This window comes from Sinocyclocheilus grahami, unplaced genomic scaffold, assembly GCF_001515645.1.
Source record: "Sinocyclocheilus grahami isolate Dianchi unplaced genomic scaffold, SAMN03320097.WGS_v1.1 scaffold362.1, whole genome shotgun sequence".
Classification (NCBI taxonomy): Eukaryota; Metazoa; Chordata; class Actinopteri; order Cypriniformes; family Cyprinidae; genus Sinocyclocheilus; species Sinocyclocheilus grahami.
In genome coordinates this window covers 1349545-1377389 of record NW_015505541.1, presented here as the reverse complement: position 1 = coordinate 1377389, position 27845 = coordinate 1349545, and the positions used below count along the sequence as shown (strand labels likewise).

General features: G+C 39.9%; 3 protein-coding genes across 5 annotated transcripts in view; 2 read left to right on the top strand and 1 right to left on the bottom strand.

Moving 5' to 3' along the window:
* The first annotated feature begins 302 nt into the window (after positions 1-302).
* On the top strand, positions 303-10403 carry kif25 (kinesin family member 25). Of its 2 annotated transcripts, XM_016230096.1 has the most exons (16): positions 303-682; positions 1686-1751; positions 2609-2734; positions 2824-2965; positions 4435-4538; positions 4786-4871; positions 5089-5128; positions 5225-5292; positions 5385-5459; positions 5581-5724; positions 5816-5992; positions 7333-7487; positions 7987-8110; positions 8698-8810; positions 9010-9165; positions 9824-10403. In XM_016230096.1, the coding sequence occupies exons 1-16, from the start codon at positions 614-616 to the stop codon at positions 9973-9975; spliced, it is 1797 nt and encodes a 598-aa protein (XP_016085582.1). In that variant the 5' UTR covers positions 303-613; the 3' UTR covers positions 9976-10403. The 2 variants fall into 2 exon arrangements, with proteins under 2 accessions (XP_016085582.1, XP_016085581.1); XM_016230095.1 differs by lacking the exon at positions 8698-8810 and having other exon boundaries at positions 7987-8199.
* Positions 10404-10596: 193 nt separating this feature from the next.
* On the top strand, positions 10597-13811 carry LOC107549119 (heme-binding protein 2-like). Of its 2 annotated transcripts, none has more exons than XM_016230094.1 (5): positions 10597-10761; positions 11315-11402; positions 11627-11762; positions 12537-12717; positions 13300-13811. In XM_016230094.1, the coding sequence occupies exons 2-5, from the start codon at positions 11328-11330 to the stop codon at positions 13478-13480; spliced, it is 573 nt and encodes a 190-aa protein (XP_016085580.1). In that variant the 5' UTR covers positions 10597-10761; positions 11315-11327; the 3' UTR covers positions 13481-13811. The 2 variants fall into 2 exon arrangements, with proteins under 2 accessions (XP_016085580.1, XP_016085579.1); XM_016230093.1 differs by having other exon boundaries at positions 10598-10761; positions 11298-11402.
* Positions 13812-14703: 892 nt separating this feature from the next.
* Positions 14704-27845, bottom strand: part of LOC107549118 (NHS-like protein 1) — a 111062-nt gene continuing 97920 nt past the window's right edge. Inside the window, exons 5-8 of the mRNA XM_016230091.1 lie at positions 27108-27239; positions 21317-24490; positions 19635-19749; positions 14704-17025 (exon numbers count right to left, since the gene is read on the bottom strand). Of these exons, the coding sequence (XP_016085577.1) occupies positions 16401-17025; positions 19635-19749; positions 21317-24490; positions 27108-27239 (4046 nt within the window). The 3' untranslated portion in view covers positions 14704-16400. The remainder of the gene's footprint in view (positions 17026-19634; positions 19750-21316; positions 24491-27107; positions 27240-27845) is intronic.

Below are 27845 nucleotides of genomic sequence, written 5' to 3'. Positions count from 1 at the left end.
GCTTTTTGTCATTCATGCTACTATATTTTTTTTAGATGTTCAGTAAAATATATATTAGCCTCATGAAATGTTGCAGTTAGCAGCTGTTTAAATCAGTTTACATTAATTGTAAACTGAATCTTAAACAACTATGATGTGGTTTCAACCTTATCAGCCTCATATTACCTCATGTCACCTTACTGTGAGAGATGACAGCGTCGCGGACAATTAACAAAGTAACCAGTAGAGGGCGCCCAATCTCAATGGCGCTGTTGACAATCTCTTCATCGGCCTGTTGAGTCTCAACTATGGTCTCAACTGTCAGTCTAGTAGTACAGGTCTGATTGTTGTCATGAAGTCTAAAGGGTCTAAACCAGTCAAAATGCACATATGACGCCCACATTGTTAATAAATGTACAGACAGTATCATACATTGTACTCAAAGCAATGACACACTATATGAAATGTTAAATATAGATCAGAAAGCACCGAACAGGACGACGCCAAATAGGCTAGTGTGCGCAGGCAGGTAATCGGATTACACCTCTGAGAAACCACGCACGAGCTCATCGTGTACTGTCTCTACTGAACAATACATTCTAAATTTAACGTCTTGTTCTGACTCTCATTCCCAATGCCGCTCTTTATTAATCGAGACCAGATTTTTGCACATCAAGTCCATCTTCTAGAGCACAAACTACGGGTGAGTTTCCTCTTATATTGTCTGAATGTTAAAGAACAGGTGGGCTGGTAAATAACGTAATCTGTTTGAGTCGCTTTGGTTGCATTTGATTTACAGACTACTGTCGTTATGATTTATTGCTATATTATTTGTTTGAGCCGATAATAATTTTAGAAATTGCTATAGCCTATCCTTATAATATAATATAGCCTAATATAATATAATTAATATAATAAGTTCCTACACCTCTAGGCCTATGACCTCCATATTCGTTTTGTTTTTGTGTAAAGCCACCCACAAAAAGTAATGTTATTATTATGCAGTAGAGTACTTTGGTGATATTATGATACTCTTTGGCGTGCATTTGAATACTATGTAAATACCTTGGTATATGAATAAGGTAATTATTCAGTACCATGGTCTATAGGTCTATATCAGGGGTGCCCAAACTCGGTCCTGGAGGGCCGGTGTCCTGCAGAGTTTAGCTCCAGCTTGCCTCAACACACCTGCCTGGAAGTTTCTAGTATGCCTATAAGAGCTTGATTAGCTGCTTCAGGTGTGTTTGATTAGGGTTGGAGCTAAACTCTGCAGGACACCGGCCCTCCAGGATCGAGTTTGGGCAGCCCTGGCCTATATCAAAATACTATAGTATTATCATCCCATACTATTAGTGTTCCATGGTATATCCGCCATAATTGTTTGTATTTTCTTAAGGGATGGCTGTGTCTCAAAATCTATAGTGAGCTGCTGACCTAGGATAGGCAGCCTTTTGTGTTTTGTAGGCTCATTTGAACGACCTATGATGCCCAGATGTGTTGTGTAGGTAGGCAACTCCCTATGATTTTAAGCCACAGTTGTGTCAGGTATGCTAGGCTAGAGGATAGAGAATGACTGATGATCAGTTGAATTTTGTCATTTATTTTACTTGTATTTTATTTTAAAAATACGTTGTACTATTCAATTTTTTTGTATAGTTATATACTTAAATGTAACAATAAGGCCCTCTCTTTCTTTCTCCTTTCAGAGTAAAGAGGAGCGTATTTTGGAGTTGGAAACAGAGAACGCTCTCCTTCATTTGAGACTCGCTGAGGTATGGAAGATGCAAATTCTGTGTGAAATGCATCAAACTCCTCTAATGGGGTTCGACCCTTTGACCTGCCAGATGGTTTCACTGCAAGATGAGTGGCTTGCAGACAGGCGACAGGTGCTCGCCAGTCTCACCTAATTTACTCACGTGCTTAATATCTGTATGAAGTACAGACCAGAAATATACCTTTGGTTGGAGATCCACGTACAAAATATTATGAAAATATTATGATAATATTTGAAGTAGATATGAGTGCAATCCAAATACCATGGTGTATAAATATGATAATCATTTTGTATTATGATAAATTATTTATTTTTTTAAAGAAATTAATAATTGTATTCAGTTAGATGCATTAAATCAATCAAAAATCAGTCAACATGTTTGTTACAAAATATTTCTGTTTCTAATAAATGCTGCTCTTCTGAGCTTTATGTTCAACAAAGACTCCCTGAGAAATATTAAAACTGTTTTCAAAATTAAATAAAAAATGTTTCTTAAGCACCAAATCAGCATATTAAAATACTTTTTAAGGATTATGTGACACTGGAGACTGAAGTAATGGCTGCTGAAAATTCAGCTTTCCCATCACAAGAATAAAATAGATTTTTAAATATATATTAAAATAGAAAAAGTCCTTTTAATTTGTAATGATGTTTCACAATATTTTTGATAAAATAAATACAGCCTTTAAAAATTATTTTTAAAAATCTTAGACTCCAGACTTTTTAACGGTAGTGTGTATCAAAATACCATAGAATTACCATCTCCACAATGTTTTTTGTAAGGTGAAAAAACTATGTAAATGCTCTGATCAGTTTGTATTTGTTCCCCATTGACCTTTCCTTAACCTTTTCAAGTGTCTAGTTAAACTCCGCCATGAGAGGAAGGAGGAAATCCATGTCCAGAGACAGAAACATCAGCAGCAGAGGAAGGTGCAGAAGTCCACACACGCAGCTCTCTTCAAACTTCTGTCTGAGGTTCAGGTGATGGCAAAAACACTGCTTTGATGGCAAAAAAACATTGCATTTCAATGCTGCTCATTTCATCATCATGTGCTCCGTGTTGCTCTCAGATGCTGAAACAGGACTTGAGGGATGTTTTTACCATCTACGTGGGGTTTGCTAAAGAGCTGGAGGAACAAAGCAAGCAGCTGTTTGAATGTGTGGGCACTGCCAGAAATGCTATTCAGGATTTCCAAAGTGATGACCTTCAGAGTGAGTGTGAACTCAAATACTAGTACATCAGTTCATCTGTATTGTCTATGAATATTTGTGTCTCCAAATACACTTAATGAATCTCATTCATTAATTACGTGCACATACACTTCAACTCCGAACCTCAACTCTGAACCTCCATCTCCTCTTCTATTTAATCTTCTGCTCTCATTCCCTTCATTCTTCCCCATCTGTCTCTTCCTTCATCTGTCTCCTTCTCTATCACGAAAGCAGCCGTGTTGTGACAGTAGGTATGTGGTGCAGTGTTCAGAGATTATCCACACTTCCCCACCCCCAGCCTCTCCTCCAGGAAAAGCTTCTGTCAGCAGGGACAGTGAGGTTATGTGTCCTGTGCGTCACCTGCACACCATGGTGACAAGCCTCCCGCAGGGCCTGTGGATCTTATCCCTTGTGTCACTGTGTCTCAAAGTGCAAATGAAAAAATCTTCCTGACAAAAAGCTTTTAAGCATACATTCAAAGATTACAGTACATGGTGATGTTTGTTTGCGTTTTTCCACTGTCACTATATAAGTTTGGCTTTTGATATTGTATTGATCACTACCATTATTGTTTCCAGTGATGTTTGGTGGAATTAATTTAATATTAATTTCTTTGCATTTAGATGTTGACACACATTTACTTCACGTGGCACTATCAACTATCAACAATTAAAAAAAGTATATAAACCTAGAATTTATTAGTCACAGTTTAGTTTGTGATTGTAAACATTCAAAAAATAATAAGTGCAAACAAAGATTTATTATTGTTTTTATTTATGAGTATCTTGTTTGTTACTACTAAATGTTGGGCTGTTATTAAATATAGTCACCTTTTTTCCTGACCATTAGTCATCCAGTGGTCACAGAGATGTAGGTAACCTTCAATTTAGTTGCATAAAGATAATTTAGTGTTCATTTTGTGTCAAAAAGTGTGTACATTTTGACGTCCAAACTTGTGAGTTGTTCAGTTTGTAATTGGTCTGTACGTTTGCACCAGTTTGTCCCTTTCATGCCTACTTGTGGACGACTGCAGACATAATCGCATTGACGTGAAGGGACATTGGGACATTTGACCTGTATTTTGCCATTTCTCCCTCACATTCACATCATGCTTTAGGATCCTAAAAGATAAAGAGCAGAAAACACTTGTTTATTTGGTGTACTGTAGCTATTGGACAGTGTTACTGTAGAAAAAAAATAAGTGATTTACACAATGTTTCATATTGTAAAATGTGGCTTGTTTTGGTTCTGTCAAGTATTTTCTCATTCAGTTTTTTCCTTTGGCTTCCGACAACATTGCTCAATCACTTCTATAGTCAAATCATTAAACTTTCTGACTGCAGTGTCACATGGATTAGTGGTTTCTATATGTTAACACAATTGATCCTGCATTGCTTTGCGCATTCATATGTCAATGTACACAAATAGAGAGTTGTGAAGATTTTTTTCCCCCGTTTTGTTTTCTGCAGACCTCCGGGTTCAGGTGACCGCACTTGAACGCTCTTTACAGGAAGAGAAGGAGAGGTGCAGAGAGGAGCGGGCGAGGAGGAGGCTGCTCCACAACACCCTGGTTGTATGTGGTTCTCTGATTTGATTTACTGTTCTTAATGTATCTATAGATTTAACATTTTGCCATTTATTAGGGAGTACATTGGATATGACATAATGTCATCACCTGCTGTGGTGGCTAAAGTTTTTGAACCCTGAATATTTCAGTTATGAATATTTCAAGTATTTTAGACCAGTTTCCTTAAAAATGACTGTGTAAGCATTCAGGATGATTCAGTTAAACTAAAAATAAAACACATTTCTCTCTGTAGGAGCTGAGGGGGAATATCAGAGTTCACTGCAGGGTGCGTCCAATTCTTCACTTTGATCACATCCCAGGATCACCCACAACCAATGGGTAATGTAATCTAAATACATATTTAATGAATAGTGGTAGATTAATGCATATTAAATTAATAAAAATGTTGAATTTACAAAATTTAAATTCAATCTAATTTAGTAAATTAATAATAAATTGTGATTGAATTTAAATGAAAATATTTCATACAGAAACCACTTGCTTTGGAAATGCGGTATGTCTTGTAGGTGTACTAAATCTCATTTTCCTTTTTAAGATCTTCATCATGTGAAGCAGTAGTGCAGGCGATCAATGATGTGAGTGAACTGATTGTTTGTAGTGTTTATGAGATCTATAAAATTGTAATGGCCTAGTATTACAGCCTACACTCTCTGACCACCCTTGTTTTGCAGGACTCTGTTTTTGTGAATGGCGCCAAAACCTCAAGTCCTGTAATGAACAAAATATTTGAGTTTGAGAGGTATTTAGACACTGCATAAATTGTAAACATTTAAGATGGGAGCTTTGGTGGTGGATAATGTAGCATGTGTTTGTGATTTTTGGGATTTGCAGAGTACATGGTCCAGAAGACAGCCAAGAGACTGTGTTTGAGGAGGTGAAACCACTTCTAACATCTCTACTTGATGGGTAAGTGCTCTATTTAATACAACCAAGTTTAAATATTCACTATTACTTTTAGGGAAGATACTGTGATGAAATGAGTAAGTATATAATATTTATATACAAAAAGATCTCTTCTTCATTTCAGGTATAATGTATGTATCATGGCATATGGCCAAACGGGCAGTGGAAAGACACACACAATGATTGGCTCCCGGTCTGAGGATCCCACAGCTGCAGTGCAGGACTCTCAACAGGGCATCATTCCAAAAGCAGCCAATGAGCTATTCAAGTAAGCCTCGGCTCACAGTTAAAATCACTACACGTTTCACTTATCTACAATATCACAACATTAAGTCTGTCTGTACTGATAAATGTTGCAGGCTGATCTCTGAGAAGCCAGCGGACAGTCATACGGTGGAGATGTCAGTGGTGGAGGTCTATAATAATGAAGTTCTGGACCTGCTGGCCAGAGATGAAGATGGGGCGACAGTTGGGGTAAAGAGAGAGGTCATCACCACCAGCACAGGCAGCAGTGAGGTGCCCTGCCTAACATATGAGTGAGTCACAGCAGTCAGCATGAAGATACAACATATCACACCTTTCAACTTATTGTATTTTAACAGTTTTACAAAATACAATGGTCAGTTCAAATAATAAAGTGCCACTAACTATATAATCATGCATAGGATAACAAAAGTTATCAGCTTCAGTGTTTCCCATACATTGAGTTATTTGTGGCGGCCCGCCACAATATCAAAACTGACCGCTACAAATAGATTTCCCAAAAGGCTTTGGCTTCGTTAAATAAACATGAGCACTGCACGTTTCAAAATTGAAACCCGGTGTGGGTGTTTTTATATCACTGTATTTCTGAAGGAAACTGACTGTCTTCAGAAAATTTTGGATGTCATTTTCATTTCATCTTGCGTTTAATGTCTGATAAATCAGCATTTGTGAGCGGAGCGCTGCTTTGTGTACAGCCATTACCGGGGAAACCTCTATTTCTCCCGCTCTAAGCGCTTCCTGATGGCAGAGAATGAATTTGCATATGTATGCCGCCACAAATAGAGTGTATGTCTGTGGGAAACACTGAACTTTCAAGGTTTCAGTTAGTTAACATTAGTTAATGCATTAGGAATCATAAAATAACAACTATTTTTAAAGCCTTATTAATCTAAGCTATACATATACAATTGTTTACTGCAGGGTTATTATAGTTAAATACAACTGAAACAAAAAACATATATTTTTTTCATTTAGTTTAACATTAAGTACTAAAGTAACTAAAAGATAATATATAAAAATTAAAATAAAATATATAAAAATTTATAAAAACTATACAGACATAAAAAATTAAAACAAAATTATAAAAAAACTAGTTCTGAATATTAATAAAAAATAGTATCTCAATTATACTAAAATAACACTTGTTCATTGTTAATTCATGTTTGTTTATAATACAATAATTATACATTCTGTAAATGTATAGGTATATGTAGAAAATAACCACTTTTACACAGATTTACCAAATTAACAACTTTCAAAAGGGAAGAGAGTATGCTTTCCATATATATTTTTGTTTATGTCAAAGCATTTTTTCTATTCAGCTTATGTCATGTTAATAATTTTACATTATTAATTGATCTATGCAGTTTGTGGTCATTTTGATAAATAATATTTGATGTTTGGGACATTTTGCTCTCTTTTGTGCGATATATTAAACAGTTTTGGTACTGTTTAGATATTTTTGGGTGCATTAATGCATGTGTGGGTTGCATTTACTGTAAGTTTACAATCAGCATTGATTTTTTGTTTGACCTTTTTCATTGTACTTGCTGCATGACTGTCACGGGTTTGCATGTGTTTGACTTGACGTGTGTGTGTGTGTGTGTGTCAGGTTGGTGCGGAGCTCTGCAGAGGTAATGCAGCTGATCAGTTGTGTGTTAAAACTAAGATCTCACAGTCCCACCCTGGTGCACATGGACTCCTCCAGATCTCATTTCATCGTCACCCTCACAGTCACCTCCAAAAGCCCAGATGCACTGGCTCTAGGTATGATATACAGTGTTTCTTCAAGAGTGCCAGTCCCCAACTCATAGGTTTTGAAGCTGTAATGTTCCCTCAAGCCATACGCCGCTATCTGCAGCAGTTATGGCTGTTAAGTGAGACCGAGCGTATTATCTGAAGACGCACACACAAACAATCATTCAAACACCTCCATTTTCTCACACACCCACTGGATTAGTTATCTTCACATACACGCACACACACACACACACACACACACACACTTAAGCACTTTCTTGCTACTTTAAAAAGAGAGCCCAATGCTCATTCCAAAGGTTTCTCAAGATAGCACTGAAAGACCTTTTAAAGGTTGCCATTGGATTCAGGTGTGTAGCATCACAGACATATGGGCGGAAGACGTATAATTCTATAAAATGAATGGAATGGAATGGGACAAATCATATTGATCAATATGGCCTCTGTAGTCCCGCCCTAAAAGAGCTAATCACCTTTTTAATAAAGGTGTAATTTATGTGTGTTGCAGCTCGTCGTCTGCAGAATGCTAGACAGGATGTCCAGCGGGTGTCTCAGAAGGAGTGGTGGAGCCCACGCTGCCGCAGGGCCGCTTCCTCACGCTCATCTAGCCCCGCCTCCTCACCCTGCCACTCGCCATGCCCCTCCCCCCGACCCAGCATCACACAGCCACCCATCAAAACCAAGCTGCAGTTGGTAGACCTGGCTGGGAGCGAGTGTGTAGGTAAGAGGATGCAATGTTGTGCTCCGTCTGTCAAAGAAATCATGAGAACTTACTAGTTAAGCCATTGTACAGTCAAATAAAACACAATAACCATATTCAGTGATAAGGTTTATGGAGTGTTAAATCTCAGACACACACTTAAGCACTTTCTTGCTACTTTAAAAAGAGAGCCCAATGCTCATTCCAAAGGTTTCTCAAGATAGCACTGAAAGACCTTTTAAAGGTTGCCATTGGATTCAGGTGTGTAGCATCACAGACATATGGGCGGAAGACGTATAATTCTATAAAATGAATGGAATGGAATGGGACAAATCATATTGATCAATATGGCCTCTGTAGTCCCGCCCTAAAAGAGCTAATCACCTTTTTAATAAAGGTGTAATTTATGTGTGTTGCAGCTCGTCGTCTGCAGAATGCTAGACAGGATGTCCAGCGGGTGTCTCAGAAGGAGTGGTGGAGCCCACGCTGCCGCAGGGCCGCTTCCTCACGCTCATCTAGCCCCGCCTCCTCACCCTGCCACTCGCCATGCCCCTCCCCCCGACCCAGCATCACACAGCCACCCATCAAAACCAAGCTGCAGTTGGTAGACCTGGCTGGGAGCGAGTGTGTAGGTAAGAGGATGCAATGTTGTGCTCCGTCTGTCAAAGAAATCATGAGAACTTACTAGTTAAGCCATTGTACAGTCAAATAAAACACAATAACCATATTCAGTGATAAGGTTTATGGAGTGTTAAATCTCAGGTCAGATTTTATTCAAGTAAATGAAGATGTGAATAGTGTTTCAGCGCTGATGTTTTGGGATGTGTTTAGGGGTGTCAGGTGTGACCGGTGCCGCTCTGTGGGAAAGCTCCTGTATAAACCGCAGTCTCTCGGCTTTGTCTGATGTTCTGGGAGCTCTAGCCGAAAGACGACCTCACGTACCCTACCGCAACAGCAAACTAACACATCTACTACAGGACGCCATAGGTGAGAGCAGATGTGAAACACCACTATTTTACACTTGTTCCCTATTCTGTCTCAAAAATTCTGTCTTCATCCGTCCATCCAGAAAATATGGCTAAAGACAAGCCTGAATTTTTTATATGCTTGTTTTTTGTACATGTAATTTATAATAGGACAACTTATTTTGACAATGATAAAAATACTATCAGGTAAATATTCAATATAATGATTTATGTATATTATTATTATTTCTCTACAAATGTTTTAATAATGCCATATGTTTCTTTTGCCTGCCCAGGGACCACATATTAAATTTAGCTCTAATTTTCTGTAGATGACTTGTAAATGTATATTGTTGTCAAAAGCACTATATAAGTAAATTTGACTTGACTTAATTCTGGGGCAGTCGTGGACATCCTTTGTCCCTGTTAAATAAATTATGAACTTGAAATGCATACTTTTTGCATTTATTGGCCTCTGAATAAAGATTTTGTAATATTTTTTCCTTGTATATAGTGCATTATGTGAGCTTCCTTTGCTTTTATTTGAACCACAGTTAAAACCTGTTCAACAAGTCAGGTTTTAACATGCCACTTTAAAAGTGCCATAGACGAGGCCTACCTACATTCTTCCCTTCCAAGCCTCACCTGACCATCCTTTTGACGTCTTTTCCTGTCCACAGGAGGGGATGCCAAGCTTCTGATAATGCTGTGCGTATCTCCCACTCAACGCTTCCTCACCGAATCTCTTCAGTCCCTGGGGTTCGGTGCCAGAGCCAGACAGGTTCAGAGAGAGCCCCCACGAAGGAAAAACACGGCTCTGAAGATGAAGTAACCAACAGGGAGATCCATTTAATAGCAGCTTGTGTGTTTTTATTTGTATGAATTTTTGTCACAGGTTTATGGTGCTTAGGTCATTGTTGAAAGTTGCAGTGCTTTGTAAGAACACTTTAGGGTTAAATTTATGTTGATATCATAGTTAATGCTTATTAGTGATTCAGTATTGTCAAGTTACACACAATCTCTTGCACACTGGGGATGTTCCTCTGACAAAAAGTTTACAGGTTTTTGTGTCTAGTGTGAGTGGAATATTTCAGATTATGTGTCTGCAATTAACAATTAGTTTGTACTAAAGTATTGATGTGATGATGAAAAATGTATGGCTTTTAAGTAATAGTGTTTGCAACCTGACTCTAGTTGACCTTATTTACTGCAAAGTAACTTAACGCCTTTCCAATGTATCACTATTTGTAAATGTTCAAAAATGCTTTAGATTTAATAAAACTTAAAATAAAACAGTAAATCATGTACATCCGCTATTTTCTTTCTAATATTTTGTCCCATTGTTGCAAAGGGCACTGATGTAATTTTTCTTCCCCAGAGTAGTGTAGAGTTGCTGAGTCGTGCCCTTCTTTATTTACATATTTGTCACAACCAATCGGAGCCTTCTCATGCGTGATGTAACATAAAAACACGGAAGTGTCAGTGTAAGCGTTACTTAAGCGGAGACTTGTTACATAGCGTCCGTAACTGCATCTTCTTTATCTAGAAGTTATAACACGCCTGTCTGTGACTGTATATAGGCTACTGCGTTTGCATTTTAGCGCTCAACGGCGGACAGGTGAGTTTATTTACCACTGCAATCTCAGAACGTAAGTGTATAAAATAGTAGTAGTTTGATTTCAGCGCAATTTGGCAACATTTGGAAAGACGTCGCCAATATTCATCCGTGTGCACTTTTTATTAGGTGTATGAGGGAAAAACATGGCCGCTAGTGTGTGGCGAGATAGTTACTGCTTACAGCATGTCCAAACTTAAACTAACTGATTTAAGTTGTATTAACATTTAATTATTAGCTAGAATAGTTCATACATATTGATAGCCTTGTCATAATCATGTTAGAGTACTATAAAATCCCATTTACGTCCAAACGTACTGGACATGTTCTAAAATGGGAATTCACTCAATGTTGTAGGGAAAAATAAATATCTCCCAATTTTTCCCCACGTCCTTTATACAAATGTATAAAGATATTTTAGGTTAAAATATGAAGTCATTACAAAGATTCATCTGGTGTCAGGTGTGGAGCTTCATTCTGATGTAGAGCCATTTCTAAATTGTATTTTGTCTAAATTGATTGCAACTCTGTTATTACAGTTTTACATTTTGAACAGCATTACAGTGAAGATGCTTAAAGCCATCGGTCAAACTTTCTTTTCTTCTGGACTCCAGCACCCAAAAGTCACTGCTCAACAGAGTAAGGTTAGTGTGTGTGTTCATGTGTGATTTTGCCAGAAACCTTCCAGACTTTAGTGCAGACTTTGGATTTGTTAATATTTACTTATTGCTTATTAGCAGAGCTAATGCTTATTTTTTTAATGTGGTCTGCTCATGTCTAGTTTAAAGCAGACCTTGTTTCTTGTGGTTGGATGTTGTTTAATGGCTCAAATGTTTCCAGTCATATTTGATGAATAAATGCTTTTCAGGGTGAAGACTATGAGGTCCGCACTTACCACACAACAAACTGGGTCAGCACAGCTGTGACTGGCATGGAGCAGGACCCGGCCTTAAGCACAGGCTTCAGAAGACTCTTCAAATACATTCAAGGGAATAATGACAAGAGTAAGTGGTCATGTTCCTGTAGAGGACTAGAAAGAAGATTTTTTCAAGATGAGTACTTTCAGCCATTATTGCCACATTTTGGGCCTGTTGTGTTTATGGGTGAGAAATCTCATGCATAAAGCCAAAATTCAGTTGTGTAAATTAAGGTTTTCGGGTCTGCTCATGTCTAGTTTAAAGCAGACCTTGTTTCTTGTGGTTGGATGTTGTTTAATGGCTCAAATGTTTCCAGTCATATTTGATGAATAATGCTTTTCAGGGTGAAGACTATGAGGTCCGCACTTACCACACAACAAACTGGGTCAGCACAGCTGTGACTGGCATGGAGCAGGACCCGGCCTTAAGCACAGGCTTCAGAAGACTCTTCAAATACATTCAAGGGAATAATGACAAGAGTAAGTGGTCATGTTCCTGTAGAGGACTAGAAAGAAGATTTTTTCAAGATGAGTACTTTCAGCCATTATTGCCACATTTTGGGCCTGTGTTTATGGGTGAGAAATCTCATGCATAAAGCCAAAATTCAGTTGTGTAAATTAAGGTTTTCTGTGAGATATCTGGATATGCTTTTATAACAATAAAAAGCATGTGACGGGTTGTGTTCCCACAGAGTAAACTGTGTTAATGATTCACCAGATGACACTGTACTTGCAAAATATCAGATATTTTTAGCAGATATTTCAGACACTAAGAACAGTGCATGTTTCCGCACCTTTTAATTAATGAACCACCTCGGATATCGGCTTTATTTGAGTGCTTTTCCTGTACGTCATGTATCAGAGTGTAAGGTGGAGATGACAGCACCAGTGAGCTGTATGATTGAGCCTGGTGCTGGACCCGCTTGTGAGAGCACCTTCACTGTGTCCTTCTACATCCCTGAGGAACATCAGGCTGACCCACCCAAACCCACTGATCCAGATGCTTTCATCGAGAACAGAAAAGAGGTCACGGTTTTTGTGAGGTATGTTTGTGATGAGGGCTTTCAAATTGTCGGATGCATTAACAATAAGAACAATTTGAATTTTGAAAAATAAAAATAAAAAATGTATTTCAAGTAAACGGTGCTTCAGTTTTTATCAGTGAATCCTGAATAAAACAATGCAGTTTCCATAAAAATATTAAGCGGTACAACTTTTCAACACTGATAATAAAAAATGTTTCTTGGCCACAAAATCAGCATATTACAAGTATTTCTGAAGCATCATGTGACACTAAAGACTGGAGTGATGACTGCTGAAAATTCAGCTTCGCCATCTCAGGAAGTTTTTTTTTTTAATGTATTAAAATAGGACAAAAAGTTATTTAAAATTTTTATATTTCACAATATTACTGTTTTAACTATTTATTTGATGAAATAAATGCAGTCTTACTAAGCATAAGATCATTCTTTTATAAACATTCAAACTTGTTACTCAACTTTTGAATGGCAATTTATTTTTCAAGGGATTTTATATCTAGGTCAAACCGAGTATCTTGGAACAACTACATTACTGCATTCTCTAGTTTAAAATAATATTGTTGTCATAGCTTCGTTTTTTTGCAGGACCTATGGAGGCTTTGCTAACAGTGAGAGCAGCCGTGCTGAGCTTCTGAAACTGATAGAGAGCCTCAAGAGGGATGGGATGAAATTCAAGGAGACTCCGTTCTACAGAGCGGGATATGACAGCCCCTTCAAACTGACCAACCGCAGGAATGAAGTGTGGCTGATCAAAGATGAGGAATAAAAGTCCTAACGATCACATGGTCATGCATTATGATGTGAATGAAGGAGGTGGTCAATTTATTTGTTTGAACTTAACAATAGTTATTGTGCAGATGCTTTGTTTACTATGTACCGCAAGTGCCTGAATGTTTTTATATGAGAATTGAACACTGTACTAATTGTATATCTGACCAATATTTTACTGCAACATTTTTAGGTACCGACAGTTAACTGCGAAATTATACAAAAAGAATGTTGAAATAACTTCTAATTAGCTGTCAGACTGACACATTGCCTAAATCTCACTAATAATGTCTAAGGATCAAGTACTGCACAACTTGAGTTTAACTTTTTTTAAATGTGAAATATGTATAATGTCATATGTATTTTGAGCTTTTTATACTGCACTGAATCTTGAATCTAATAATTTAAGGGAACAATAACATTGTATCAACTTGACAACTTGTATTTAGTCATTTTGGTCTTAAAATAACCTGTACACATTTTTAAACGCGGCCATCTATTGGTTAAAAAAATATAACCGAACGCATCTTGCCAAAGCTCTGCTGGCATGAATGAGTAGTATTATGCTGCCACACCTGAGACTGCAGTTTCAGGACCGCAGTCCTAGGAGTGTTTTTATTTTATTTTCTTAGTGTACTTTTATAGCACTATTCAATTCTGTATTTGTATCATGAATACTTTACGCACATTTGAGAAATGATCATAGTAACAACATTTGTGACCCTGGACCACAAAACTTAAAAAACATTTTTTTGAAATTGAGATTTATGCGTCATCTGAATGCTGAATAAATAAGCTGTATTATTGATGTATGGCTTGTTAGGATAGGACAATATTTGGCCAAGCTACAACTATTTGAAAGTCTGGAATCTTAGGGTGCGAAAAAAAAAAAGTTGTCCAAATGAAGGTCTTAGCAATGCATATTACTAACCAAAAATTAAGTTTTGATATATTTGCGGTAGGAAATTTACAAAATGTTACAAAAGGAGGTTTTGTGGTCCAGGGTCACATATATAAAATCAAAGTTACATGTAGGTTTCAGTCATAAACAGAAACATGTCGTGAATTTATTTTGATTTTGGTCATTTTAAACTACTAACAGATCCAGACAAGAGAAGAAAAAAAAGTACTTTATCTGATAAAGGACATAACCTCAGGTGCTAGAGAACTCTTACAAGGCCAAACACACTGCACCATCATCAGGTTTATTTTCGAGGTAACGGTTGCCTGAATATCATGTTCACAAGCTCAGCACAAAAGATGACGTGCATGTGGAGAAACAAGGGGCTTACTTCCATCTCTCTGTTGCAGGCGAATCATAAACAAGGATTCATGACGTCTGTCGTGCTAGAACCTCTAAAGATCAGATGGGTCCAGGTCACTGTATCGAGCTTTAAATGACGGTCAGTAGGACAGAAAGTGGGGTTGATGACCCTGCAAAGCCTCTGGAGCTGATGTACGGCTCTGGGTGTTATAGTGACAGTGCTAATGAGATTGTGGTTTGGGCTGGCGGCTGACAGGTGGCAGTGAATCAGAGACAAGACAGATGGGCAATTTTTAAATACCACCATGTTTTATTACAGAGACATACTCTAGAGGGTTAGCAGCTTGCTTCCTCTTTTCCATCGTTCTTTTTCTGATCCGTGTTTCCATCAGTAGAATGGGTGAAGGAACAAAATAGAAGTTCTATGTCCGGTGAATCTGAATTTAAAGACCACAAATCTGTAGGAGGTCCCGTCTAATCACACCTCATTCACCTCCCTCTCAAAAAGCTCACTTCCAGATACAGTATATCAAACCACATTCTGGCTATTCTAAAATAAATACTCTACAAAAGGAAGCCACTCCTAGCAAAGGTTTCTAAAATGTACAAATTATTTGAAAATAAGATCAGGTGTTACTTAACATTTCTGTAGGTATATACATAAAAAACATTATAAAACTGCACAGAAAAGAAAACGCTTGACAGGTAAACAGGAGGATTAGTCATTAAGCGGTTACTTTCGCTAGATGTTAACAGAACAGAACTCAGGCTGAAAAACCCCCTCACATTTCAGCAAGTTAAGAGTGTCCCGTTCGGCTCTTTGGTAACCAAAACAATTACAAGTAAACCGGTCATTTGTTTCAAGTAAGATGTCGGAATTAACTTTAAAATAACCAACACAGACAATGCTTTTTAAATGACAAATAAAAGAAGACGATGAACACAGTACAAACCTACACACCAAAAACCAAACATAAATGCTTCCACAAACAAGCCTTCGTTACTCCAATCCCAATTCAATTTCCATTCCAGACACTTCCGTTGGAAAGACACCCACTTGTAGGAATCGGTCGGAGTGCTATTTATCTTGGGTCTTTGAAGACCGGCGTACTCAAGCGGTAAGGCGCTGACAGAGCTGCCTCGCTGAAGTTTGAGATGTGACGCACCACAAAAAATCCATCAACTTGGAACTACTACAGCCAAAACAAGTAGTCACATAGTAATTCCTTCATTACAACTTTCGTTAACTGCTTCACCAAAAAAAAGAAAAACCCCACACAAATCTGACTGTTACTGCTTAAGAATGGAAATAAAAATCTGAACAACATAAAAGAAGTAATTGCTAAGCTTTGGAAAGATGAGTCTAGTATTGCCACTGAAAGCGGAGTTCTCTCCAAAAAGAAGGTCAGATTGGATTGGTTACTTTTTTTCCTGAAGAGCTACAGATACAGCAATATCTCGTCTACTGCTTGAGCTGACTGCTTGAGCTACCTTAGATCCACAAGTCTTAGCCCACACTACAACATCAGACAGTGCTGCCTGGATTAGTGGGCGGCAAGACCTTCTAGAGTTTAGCCTCTCCTGGTCTTCTGCCCTCAGTCAATCTCTGGTGCCGAGAAGGCGTTCTGCCTTTGCCAAGGAGCTGTTTGGTATCCTAACTGCTGCTCTGCTCACATAAAGTGCTGTTGGAGTCCTGAGAGATGGGAAGGGGCATGTTTGATGGAGGAACAGGGCATGGGTCTTCACAGTCGGTGAGTTCCCCATCCCTCTCGCAAATAACAGTCATGGGGCTGCTGAGGATCCGGCTGCGGGTGTTATACTTGCTGCTGGCGGCGGAGGGCGGTGTGCGAGATCGGCCGTACTTCGGACCGATTAATGATGGGGACGTTGAAAACATTCCCTCGTTGCGTGCCCAGTCCTCGGGCGTCCTCTTGTTCCGGCCTGGTGAAGAGCAGGGGCTCTCGCCCGTTGGAGATGCTGGATCGAATGAGGAGTCGAGAGAGCGAGTTCTCTGAAAGCGTGGGTCGGTGCTGCGCAGCATCTCTGCAGCAGACATGCGGAAGCTGGTCTCGGAGCGACTGCCTTTCTTCAGCAGGAGGGCCTTGAAGGTGTCGCTGCTTGTTGCGGATTTGCGCAGGCTGCGCTGGATGGAGCCCATTTGCCGTGGCAGAGAGGAAGTCAAGCCGGGGGGCGTTCCTGTAGGGGTGGCCGGTGGGGATAAAGGATGTCGTGAACAGTCCTCTTCGGATTCCTTGCGGCCCAGGACCTTCCGCTTCGACCTGGAGACAAAGATGAAGTAATGTCAGGTAAGTTGTTTTGTCAAAAGAGAAATAGGTAACACTTTATTGTAAGGTGTCCTTGTTACACGTTACATGTACTTACTATTATAATAACAATTATGCATAATTACATGTAAGTAACCCTAAACCAAACCCTTATCCTAACACTAACCATATGTAGTAAGTACATAAGTAGTTAATTAATATTACTCAGTACTTAAATGTATAATTACACTGTAACAAGGACACCTTAAAATAAAGTGTAACCGAGAAATAAAGCAATGAAAGCCAAAGAAGGGATGCACAATATCAGTCAACAAAAGTCAACACTTAGTTCATCTTTAAAAATATAAATTAGTAACACTGTTAAATGTAATTTTTCAGCAAATCTGTAGCAATACTGTACATTATAATGCTCTGATGCCTAAATTCACTTCAGCATTTAAAACAATTGGTTTTAATTTTTAGTGTTTTGATAGTGTAGAATTTTAATATTATCTCTTTATCAATTATTTTAAAATTGAGAATTTTAAAATCGTGCATCCCTAAACCAAAAGTAATTTTTTTAAGTATTAGCTAAAGCTTATATTAGTTAGCAGTAGGCAGTAGAACATCAGTTCATTTAGTACAAACAAAAAAGTTGTTTGATTTTTTTTTTTTTTTTAACCATTGTTTAAAGACAAATCTATTGACAGAGCTGCCACTTAATGAAAATGCTTCACTTCAGTTAACAACTAATCTAACTACTCCTGAAGCTGAATGACTTGAATAAGATTTGAGTCCATTTTTGTGATTAATGTTTTCAGTCTTGATGAGCCTATCCCCTTCATTGATTTCTGTTCCACTTTCTCATTAAACTCAGCTAGCCCCCAGCAAACCAAAACTTCACTTCACTTGGAAAAGCAGGAATAACTTAATGGAGGATATAAATAGAGGGAGTGTGTGTGTGTGTGGGGGGGGGTTGTTAAATTCAGTGCTTTAAAAGCCAAACCAAAGAGGAATACTGCAAGCGTTGCAACTTTATGGAAGTGCAGACATAATGGAAGCTTAATCAACAAAGCAAACTGGGCAAAATGCCCAGCATCATTTTAACCTGGAGGGCTGTTCATTCACCCAACCAGTAGGAGAACCTTGGGTCAATGAACACTAGCATGTGTGCCCAGGATCAAATCAAATTCATTAGCATGGCATAACTGCTGCAGATTAGGGAGCGTGGGATTATCTGCGGGATGGAGCAGAAATTCATCCCAAATCTTAGATGCGCTGGGAGATTATAGAGCTAATCCCACCCGAGCATCATCACGAGACGAACAGCCATGGGCTAATTACTTGCCAGACCGCACCTCATATGTTGGGGGGTGTTCATGTTCAACTGGTCCAGGCTGAACGAAAGAGAAGGAAAAGGAGGATGGTAGAGATCAGGGAAGACCAAGGACGAAGAGAACAACAGATATGACAGATAGTGGGAAAATTACAAGGGATGTGGAAGCAAGAGTTGAAAGTTTCAGATATACAATATCTAAAAAACAATACCTAAAAATCCTAAACAAATCCTTTAAACAAGATAAATATAAAAAATGCATATATGGATATATATCTCCTTAAAACAAGATAAATTTACTTGAGAAGCCAAATTGCATAAGGTGCAGAGACTATTCATTTGTTATATTAAAACACAATTTTCGTTTTAAGATTACAACTGTAATAGGATTACATTTTTTAACCAGAATTTATGCTTATCTTGTTTTAAGCCTGTTTATATATTTTGAAATACTGAATCAATACCAATTTTTTTGCAGTGTCAAGTTCTTGTAAAACACAGTAGGTCTAATCTTGAGATAAATGCTATAAACACTGTGGTTGTAATCTATCTTTCGCTCCAGTTTTATTATTTGATTCATCTAAAGCTCAGTGCTTTGAGAGTGGCAGTGGGCAAAACGCAGGATTTACGGAGCACATAGCATCTGGTGCTCTGTCACACTACATCTAAACTGGTTTTCCATTTCAAGGATATCTTTTGCGCTAATATCTGTGTGAGATTGCAGCGGTCCAGAGCAGAAGGAAGAGCAAAGCCACACACACACACACACTGTAGCAGAGGAAACCAAATCCTCTCGAATGAAATTGTGTGACGTGCTGAAGAACTTCAAAAACCTGCCCATTACACGTGACTATGGCAAGCCTGCATACGTAATACGGCTGTGTGAACTAAAACACAACAACATAATGAATTTTAAATAATGTGCCATTCGGTATGCATCAGAGCTATGTTTTCATGTGAAGGACTGCAGTAAGGCTATGAGTGTTTTATGATGGAATTAGAAGAGAGTGCATGTCTCTTCAATACAGCCAAACAATATATAAGCATCCAGTGGGGTAATACTTCAGCCTGGGGCATTTTTTTATCTGACAGACAGAGACCACAGAAGCCATACTCTTTACAGGCTGCTTTCCTTCCACGCTCCATCTATGATGAATGTATCTGAGATTGGATAGGACAGCCCGCTTTAAAATTATGAATGCGGTTTATGGGACGAGGGAGGGATGGAGTGGAAAGGAAGTAGACCAGACTGGAAAAGGGATCACAGCAAAGTATTGTGGGAATTTACCTGTGAATGGCAGCAAAGAGGTCCTCTGTGGTGCGGGGCCGTGTGGGGGTCACCATGTCCCCCACAGTGCTGGGAGACTGAGTGACGTCCAATGTGCTGGACTCGAACACCTCACCTGGTAGAACATTCATATATTAAACTCGTATAATAATAATAATATATATTTAAATACATACATATACATGTAAATACATAGAGAGAGAGAGAGAGAAAGAGAGAGAGTTGTTATAATAATAATGTTTTTATTGTAAAGTATTGCGCTTCCAACACCAAGGTCAAAAGCGTTTAATATTCAAAAAAGCTTCTACCAAATGCATAAATGTAGTGTAACTGCTCTGATAATAACAAACTCAGCTGTCAAACCGATACTGTCTTGCTCATAAATGCCTTGCATTCTAGAACTTGATACTGTTACGTCAAAATGCATAGGCATGTTTGGACAAACTTGTCTAACAAAAACATTCAAAGAATGGAGAGGAAAACCTTCTAGGCAGATTTAAAACTCTATAGAGAGATTGAACACGGATTATGCAAAATATAAGAAAACACAAGATTTGAAAACAGTCAATAAAAATCCTACATTTCATACAAGTACCAAGACACATCACAGCCGTAAATATTCCAAGGACATGCACATACGCATCACGCTGTTCAATTATAACATGTATGAAGGACGGTAAAAAGCTGTATGTTTAAGATTCTCTTACATTGTTATGGTCGTATCCACCTTTCCAGAGTTCAGTTGCTCTGCTCTCTTCTCATCTCACATCTGCACTTGCCTGAGCTGCTGAGGGTGATCTCACGTTACGCGCTCCCTTCCCTACCCCTCCCTCACTTTTCTCCTCCTATACCCACTGTCAGCTCCACCCCCCGCCCCATCCCGTTTAAAAGCTTTCCCTAGAGAATGCTGTGGCTGTCCCATTCTATCCTGACTCTGGCTAGAAGTGTGAGTGTGGTCACTGTGACAACGGTGATGTCGAAAGAGACACACATATTCTCTTTAGCTGTAATGATTTTAAAAATATAAGAGAGAAATACCTAGAAAAGTCCTGATATGTAAGCTGCACACCTTCATTAAACTAAAAAATTTAATTTAAGAGATGTCTGTGTGTAGCTACTCTTAATATTGAATAATTTATTAATATTATTATTCATTTACATGTAACATGCATGCAAAACATTTAGTGAGAGAATGAATAAATGAAAGAATGAACAATAGAAGGATATAGAGGAATAGAATAATCAAAAGTCAAAGGGACAGATGGTGGTGAGAAAGGAGGGGTGGCTGAATGAATATAGTTATAGTTTTGGGAAAAGACAGAGAGAGAAGTAAAAGTACTGAACCCAAAGTTCTGCTGCAGTGATGTCCCATTCTAAGCCCTGATTCACTTAAGGGTGGAGGTGAGCAAAATCAGCCACCTCTTGCTTTAAATGCACAAATGCACTCATACACAAGTTCTTTTTTTCTTTACAATGCTGTTTTAATACAAGCTGCTAATGTGCATCCCCTTATTCCTATCATCTCTCTTTATATAATTTAGAGCTTGAGATCACAATGTCATCTAATAGTGTCTCTGACTCTTTAAAAAGGCCAGAGTATTTAAAATTGTATGATTTTGTGACATCCAGTTTTATAAATGATCTCCAACCCCACAGAGTAAAATTAGGAAAATCTGACTCACCACTTTCATCATCTTTAGAGCCTAAAGATCCTGTGCTGCTGGTTACATCTTCATCATCTCTTTCTTCATCCTCTGCTTCAGAGGTGCCCTTGTCTGCATCTGGAGTAATGGTACCAGGAGTCTGGGAGAACTCCTGAGCTTCACCATTTGTGGGAGAAATGTCTCTTATCTCCTCAGGAGGTGCAGAAATGTCAATGCCATCTTTCTCAGTTGCCTTTTCTTCCTGTTCTGGCACAGGTGTGGGGTCCAGATCTTCAGCTGTAGTCATAGAGATTTTATCGTCATTCTGAGCACTCAGCAAATCACTGACATGATCCACTGAGAAAAAGGTGAGAGAAAACTTGGGCTTTTTGGAAATCAGAGGAGGCTTCTTCTTGGGTGTAGAGTTTTGTGGCGTTTCCACAGGTGATGCGAGGGCAGTCTCAAGACCATCTACTTCAGCTGTGGCCTTAACCTCACCAAGATCTATGGAACCATTTGTAAAGCAGGATGTCTCTTCAGAATGTGATATTACATAGTCAGGTTTTGCTTCAACATGGCTATCCTGGCTATGCTGGATGGAGAGATTTTTCTCTGGAGATGATGGCCTTAAATTTGGAGGTATGCAATGGATGCCCTGAGGAACTGTGGGATGCCCTGGTTTTTGAGGCTTCTCTGGTGGTTGGGGTCTGGCTAACTGGCTAACTCCATTGTTTTCTGGCCATTTTGCTGGCCGAAGCTGCACACTCTGCAGTGCCATAGGGGTGATGAGAGGCATGCCAATCTTACTAAGCTCCTCTGAGTGAGGCGAAACTGGTTTTCTTTCTAGGTTCACTGGTTTTAGGCCTCCTTTAATTTCCTTTAAGAAAGCAGAGGAAGGTGTAGGTGGTGTCAAGCTAGGTAGGTGTTGATTTTGGGGTGGAGAATAAGCAGGCAGTGGTGGAGGAGGTGGTGGAGGGCTGAAAGAACTATTGAGACTTGACAAGACAGGGTCAGTCAACACTACCGGAGGTGGAGGTGGTGGAAATTCAGGGGAGGAATTTATGTAAGGAGGGCTCATGAATGCTTGTTGATGGGGGGTTGTGGGTAAAGGAGGTGGCGGAGGGGGAAATTTCTGGTCTATAATGCACACAGGCCCTAAGGGCGGAAGGGGAGGAGGAGAGGATGGAGGATTAAAAGGTACAATAGCCACAGGACCAGCTGGTAGAGGAGGTGGAGGAGGAATATTGTTCCTGTTAGAATCAGAGGTGTTGGAGGAAAGAGAAGTGGAAGACGATGATATGGATACAGATGAAAGCAGGGATGATTTTCTTTCAGGTACTCTGGGTTTGGGCTTGCCTGATGGGGACATGCATCTCATGAAGGAGGGAACAGGAGTGCCAGCTGTTGGAGTGTTGGATTGACTCGAGTATCCACTTGATGGAGATGTCAATCGATGTACCCTATCCGGTGATGAGGTTTTAGGCTTCACAGACACATCACTTCCTTCCTGAGCATGAGGAAGATTAGCCTGGTTACCATTGTGGAGGCTTTTCCCATTTGCCATCTCAACCACTTGTTCAGCAGAAAGTGAATTGGTGCAAGGTGACCGTGTCTGATCCCCAGATGGACGAGGGTACTCCATGTAGTAGCCCCAGGAGTCTGCATAATCAGAACGGAGGCTACTAGTGTCACTAGGAGAAGGTGTGACGTGACAAATAGAGTACACATGAGCCATCCCTGTAGCTGACACACCACTGCTGCCTGCACTGATGCTGCTCTGGCTCCTGGAACGAAGCATCCAGGGGTCCTCGTAGTCACTACAAGGACTATGAGACGGTGAGGTGGAGGACCCTTTACCTTTCAGACCATTCTGAAGTGACTGTTGGAGCGTGGCAATCAATGACTCGTTGAGAAGCGGACCATTGCTAATATCTGACTTTTCAATACTGGCAGTGGGAGAGCTGGCTTTCTTAGGCTTTCGTCGTAGAGAGTCTGTGCGTGCTGGTGGAAGAGGTGGTTTCTTAGGCTTGCGTAGAGAAATGGAACGTGACAGTGACCGGTCACTGTACAAGCTGTTTTGGTCTTCTTGCTGACCCAGGCACTCGTACATACTGTGTCTTGCCGCTCTTCCTCCTATGCCATGACAATGGCTGCTACCCTGGCTCCTTGACCTAAGGCCTGAATCCAGATGCATGGAAGTGTAGTAGCCATCATTGTCCATAGAGTAGAGCGAACTAGAGTCTGTGCCTTTTGAGGAGCGTTCAAGGCTACTATAGAGATGATTTATGGGTGTTGAGCAGCTGGAAGATAGTGTCCTTCTGGGCAAGACATTCTCAGGAGTGTCATAAATCCATTGCTCATCTGAAGACAGTGTTCCTGCGGCAAGGGTGCTGTGGCTGTGCAAACTGCAATCAGACTGGCCAGTCTCACTGCAGGTATCCTTCATACCTGCTTCTGGTGTGTGTGATCCTGTGCCCACACTACTGGTGCTCTCACTGTTGACAGCTGAGACCATGCTAAGAGGTCTAGCTTTGGTGTACGGTGAGCCAGCAACTGGGCTCTGGCCAGGGCTTGACGTGGTGTGAAGTGCGATAACCTCAGCAGAACATGATAGAGTAGCATTAGGTATAAGGGAGGTTGAGTAGGCAGCATGTGGAGAAACTACACAGGCTGGACTTGAGTCAGATCCCCACGTACCTCTAACCTCCTGAGATTTTGGCCGTGCTTGGGTGCATACCCTGGGGGCATTCCTCATGTGCACCACAGTATCATCTACTTGTAATTTTCCGATCTGCTGAGTTGATTTTGCAGTGGAGTCTTCTTGCCTGAAAGGGGTGCTACTGTAAAGGGGCTCTGCGTTAAGAGAGACCCTGGCACCTCGCGGCAAGCTGTGAAAACGTTGGATATCATTGCCAAACCGTGGTGCCATTACAATAACTGAATTTCCATGGGAGCTCCCATCGGAAACCGAAGAGACGTTCGTAGCAGAGGTGGAGATGTCGGCCATCTGAGCAGCAATTCCTTGGCCCTTCTGAGCCCGTATTCTCCTCACAGAGGGTGGGACGATTTTCACATCCTCAGTCTGGCAGCCAGAATCTTTTGTTATAGATCGACGGAGAGTGGAATTCCCATTTATGACTCGCCCAAGTGTTGAATACTGTCCAGGGATAAACATGGACTGTGGCCGAAGCTCTCCTCCACGCCCTTTAGCCGCTGCGGAGAAAAACAGAAAAGAGACAATTATGATAAATACTACAGCGGCTTGTTTCTCTGTTTCTCTCCCCTCCATCTCTTTGTGACATCAGCTGCCAATCAGATTAACCCTCTCAATTGAGAGCTAATTAATTTGATTAGCTGCAGCCACATGCAGCATGTTGATGACTTCTGGAAACTTTGATTAAGACCGATATCTTAATGGCTGGTGCCAAATATGTTGTCCATTCCTGAGTGTCAATGAGTGTGTGTGTACTAAATCAAGGATCTTAGAGGGACAGGCACTACAGCACGCTTCCACACAAACCACACATTTATGGGCTTATTCATATATGCATGCAGACACATTTTTAGAGTTTAGTTGAAAACCACAGGCCGTTAATGCATTATGCCTCCTGTTACCATACACACACCGCAGAGTGCAACCTTGCATCTCCTTAACGTCACACTCACTGTTAGCGAAAAAATCACCATACAAACGTAATCATGATATTCTAAACCATTAGACAGAGACTTGTCTTAAAAGCATTTCTATCAGATCAACTTTAGTTTTAAATCAGGGATATGACACCGATGCATGAAGTTAGTCCTTACCTCTGCATATATAAACAACACAATGGGACTTAATGTAGATTTATTGTGCATCGCTATCAGAAAAAAAAATCTTTAAAGAGCTTGACACTCTATTTCTCCCCCACACCCATCTGCTCTGATAAAGAAGGGTTGATTAAAAGCTTATCTACAAATAGAAAATACAAATAGTGATGCAGAATGCCCTTTCCACAATCCCCATAATCTTGCATGTGCACAAACAAAAATGACATTTTAACAGTATGCTAGTGCTATTGAAAATGGATATGCATGAAACGTGCTCATAATACACACCCAGCTATGATGACTATCTGCATTTTTTTTTCTTCTATGTCGTTTTACCTCTCCCCTCCCCCTATTTTACTTCCCTGATAAAATATGAAGTGTTTTGCCAGAGGAATCTGAATAGGGGATTATGCAGTGGCTTCAGTTGGCTGCAAAGCAAAATGTAGCATGCCTCCTCCAACAATGGCTTCAAAATCAGCTCTCACATACACTAACAGGAAGCAAACTAAACAGAATCAGGGACCGTGACCCAGGGGAGTGGTGGGAAATGGAATGCCGCTGGATGCAGCTGTGGGATGCTGAGATTATATAACAGAGAGCGTCAAGAGTATGCATGCAAAGACTCACAGTGAAAAGAGAAGTAAAACAAAATCCCCATTTAGGGCACTAAATTAGCAAATCAATACATGATTTGAGAGTAGACTAATGAGACAGTTATTTTAAATAGGAATACATTTATTTTGGATAGAGAAAGAGCTCAGGGGGTGTATTACAGAAAGATCCTAACTTTAAAATCTTATTTGATCTGTTTGGTAACCATGGTAATTTCAGTTAGGACCGCATTTAGGACAAAAGCTATTACAGAACAGCGTTTCCTAAGTGTGTTATCTTATCTTAACTACAGATAGGAAGGGGGTATTACAGAAACCTCCTAACTTGACAAAAAATCCTAAAAACTGTCTTAACTTTAGGACAACCCCACAGCTGTCCTAACTTCAAAATTATTTGAAAGCTAATGGAAAAACCGCTTACAATTGCACTGTCCAACAATTGTATTACATTTATTAATAATTGAAAATGAAGAACGGAGATGTTTAATGGTAGAAAGACTCTTGGAAGACCCTGAAGATGTGTTACATTTTGATGACAAAACACTTAGAAGTAATAACAGACTGCCGCGCAGCATGATATTACAGATAGCACAGGAGCTGCAGCCAGCACTACAGAGACCAACAAAGCATCACGGAGCATTACCGGTTATAGTGCAAGTGACTAATGCCTTACACCGTGTCTAAACTGGACGCGAGCGGCACGACAAAATACTATAGAACTCATTATAATCAGTGATGCTGTCTACGGCGCGGTTCAACACGACAGATCCCTGACAGTAAACTGCTTCTGCGTTCTATTTATGACGTGCTGACACAAATTTCAAATGATTTTCAACGAGCGCTTTGTCGCGTCCAGTGTAAAGTAGACAGACTTCAGCTGTTGCGGCGCGGCGCGACACGACAGCTGTCGCGTCCGGTGTAGACACAGGGTTATTTGCAAAAGGCGATTTTCAAAGTGAAGTAGCTTCTATTATTTTGTTTACCTCATCAGCAGCTTGTGCAGTGTTGGTTGCTTGGTAACAGACCTGAGAGCGGATTGTTGAGCTTGATAATGCAATTTAAGATTTCCTAACTAGAGATAAGATACGATTTTGTAAGATAGGATAAGAATCCCAAATCAAGTTAAGATCTGCTTCTGTAATACGAATTTCTGAAAAATCCTAATTTAACATATCACATCTTAAGTTAAGACCTAAAATAAGAAACTTTCTGTAATACGCCCCCAGATTAGGATAATTCTAAGATTCTAAAATCAATGCAAAGAAAATGCATTGAGATAGGAATGAGGCATGGTCATGTCAAACTACATTAGATGGTCACGACACCTACAGTACTACATGAAACTCAACTAAATGGAAACAGGTGAGGCAGGAGCAGCAGCAGAGAGAGCTGGCAAAGCCATACCATACCTAGTTCCTGTTGGACGCTGTCAGGCACCCCTGAAATAGTCTTTCTCCGCTTAACCTTCTTGGGCCGGCGGACCAGAGTGTCAGTGTTTATAAGGGTGCGGCGGATGCTGGCCTGCCTGTCAAACGTCTCCCCTGGAGACCAGTTGACGAGGGCAGACAGGCAAAAGGGCCAGTTAGTAACATACATGCATCACACATGCAGCGCACATACAGTTCTAGTACAACTTTCATGCAGAGCCACACACATTCTGCATAAGCAAATGATGTGAAAACCAAAGACAAAGACAAAACTGCACACATATCTATACTCGACTATGTTCAAGTGTGTCTGTGTCAAAAATGCATCTATGTTCAAGATTGGGTGGACAATATACGCATGCAAACTGCATGCTCTTATCTGTGGTATACTAGGGGAAAATCTAGATCCAAATAGAAAGTTCTCACTCTATATGAAGTATATGAAGAGGCAACCCTTGTTTGAAATACAATATTAGAAACTGTATTTTAACTATAAAAGCACTTTTGTGCTGTAAGATGTGCTGTAGCGCTGCAAAAGCGCGGAAACTCCAGAGACTGGGCACTGTGACTAAGCTTCAGCACGCTGGGATGTCTGACTAAGTCACGGAGCTGACAGACTGAATTAGTGTGGGGGTGTGTATGTGTGTGTGCTTTAAAGTCTAATGCAGCTTCTTCCTGACCCCTTTTTTTTTTTGGGAAGGGATTGAAAATACAGAGCTT

Coding starts and splice junctions, on each gene's coding strand:
- kif25 (XM_016230096.1), top strand. CDS start 614: ATGCCGCTCTTTATTAATCGAGACCAGATTTTTGCACATCAAGTCCAT. Junction 1,752..2,608: donor TTCATTTGAGACTCGCTGAG/GTATGGAAGATG, acceptor AACCTTTTCAAG/TGTCTAGTTAAACTCCGCCA. Junction 8,811..9,009: donor GGCTGGGAGCGAGTGTGTAG/GTAAGAGGATGC, acceptor GGATGTGTTTAG/GGGTGTCAGGTGTGACCGGT.
- LOC107549119 (XM_016230094.1), top strand. CDS start 11,328: ATGCTTAAAGCCATCGGTCAAACTTTCTTTTCTTCTGGACTCCAGCAC. Junction 11,403..11,626: donor TCACTGCTCAACAGAGTAAG/GTTAGTGTGTGT, acceptor AATGCTTTTCAG/GGTGAAGACTATGAGGTCCG. Junction 12,718..13,299: donor GAGGTCACGGTTTTTGTGAG/GTATGTTTGTGA, acceptor GTTTTTTTGCAG/GACCTATGGAGGCTTTGCTA.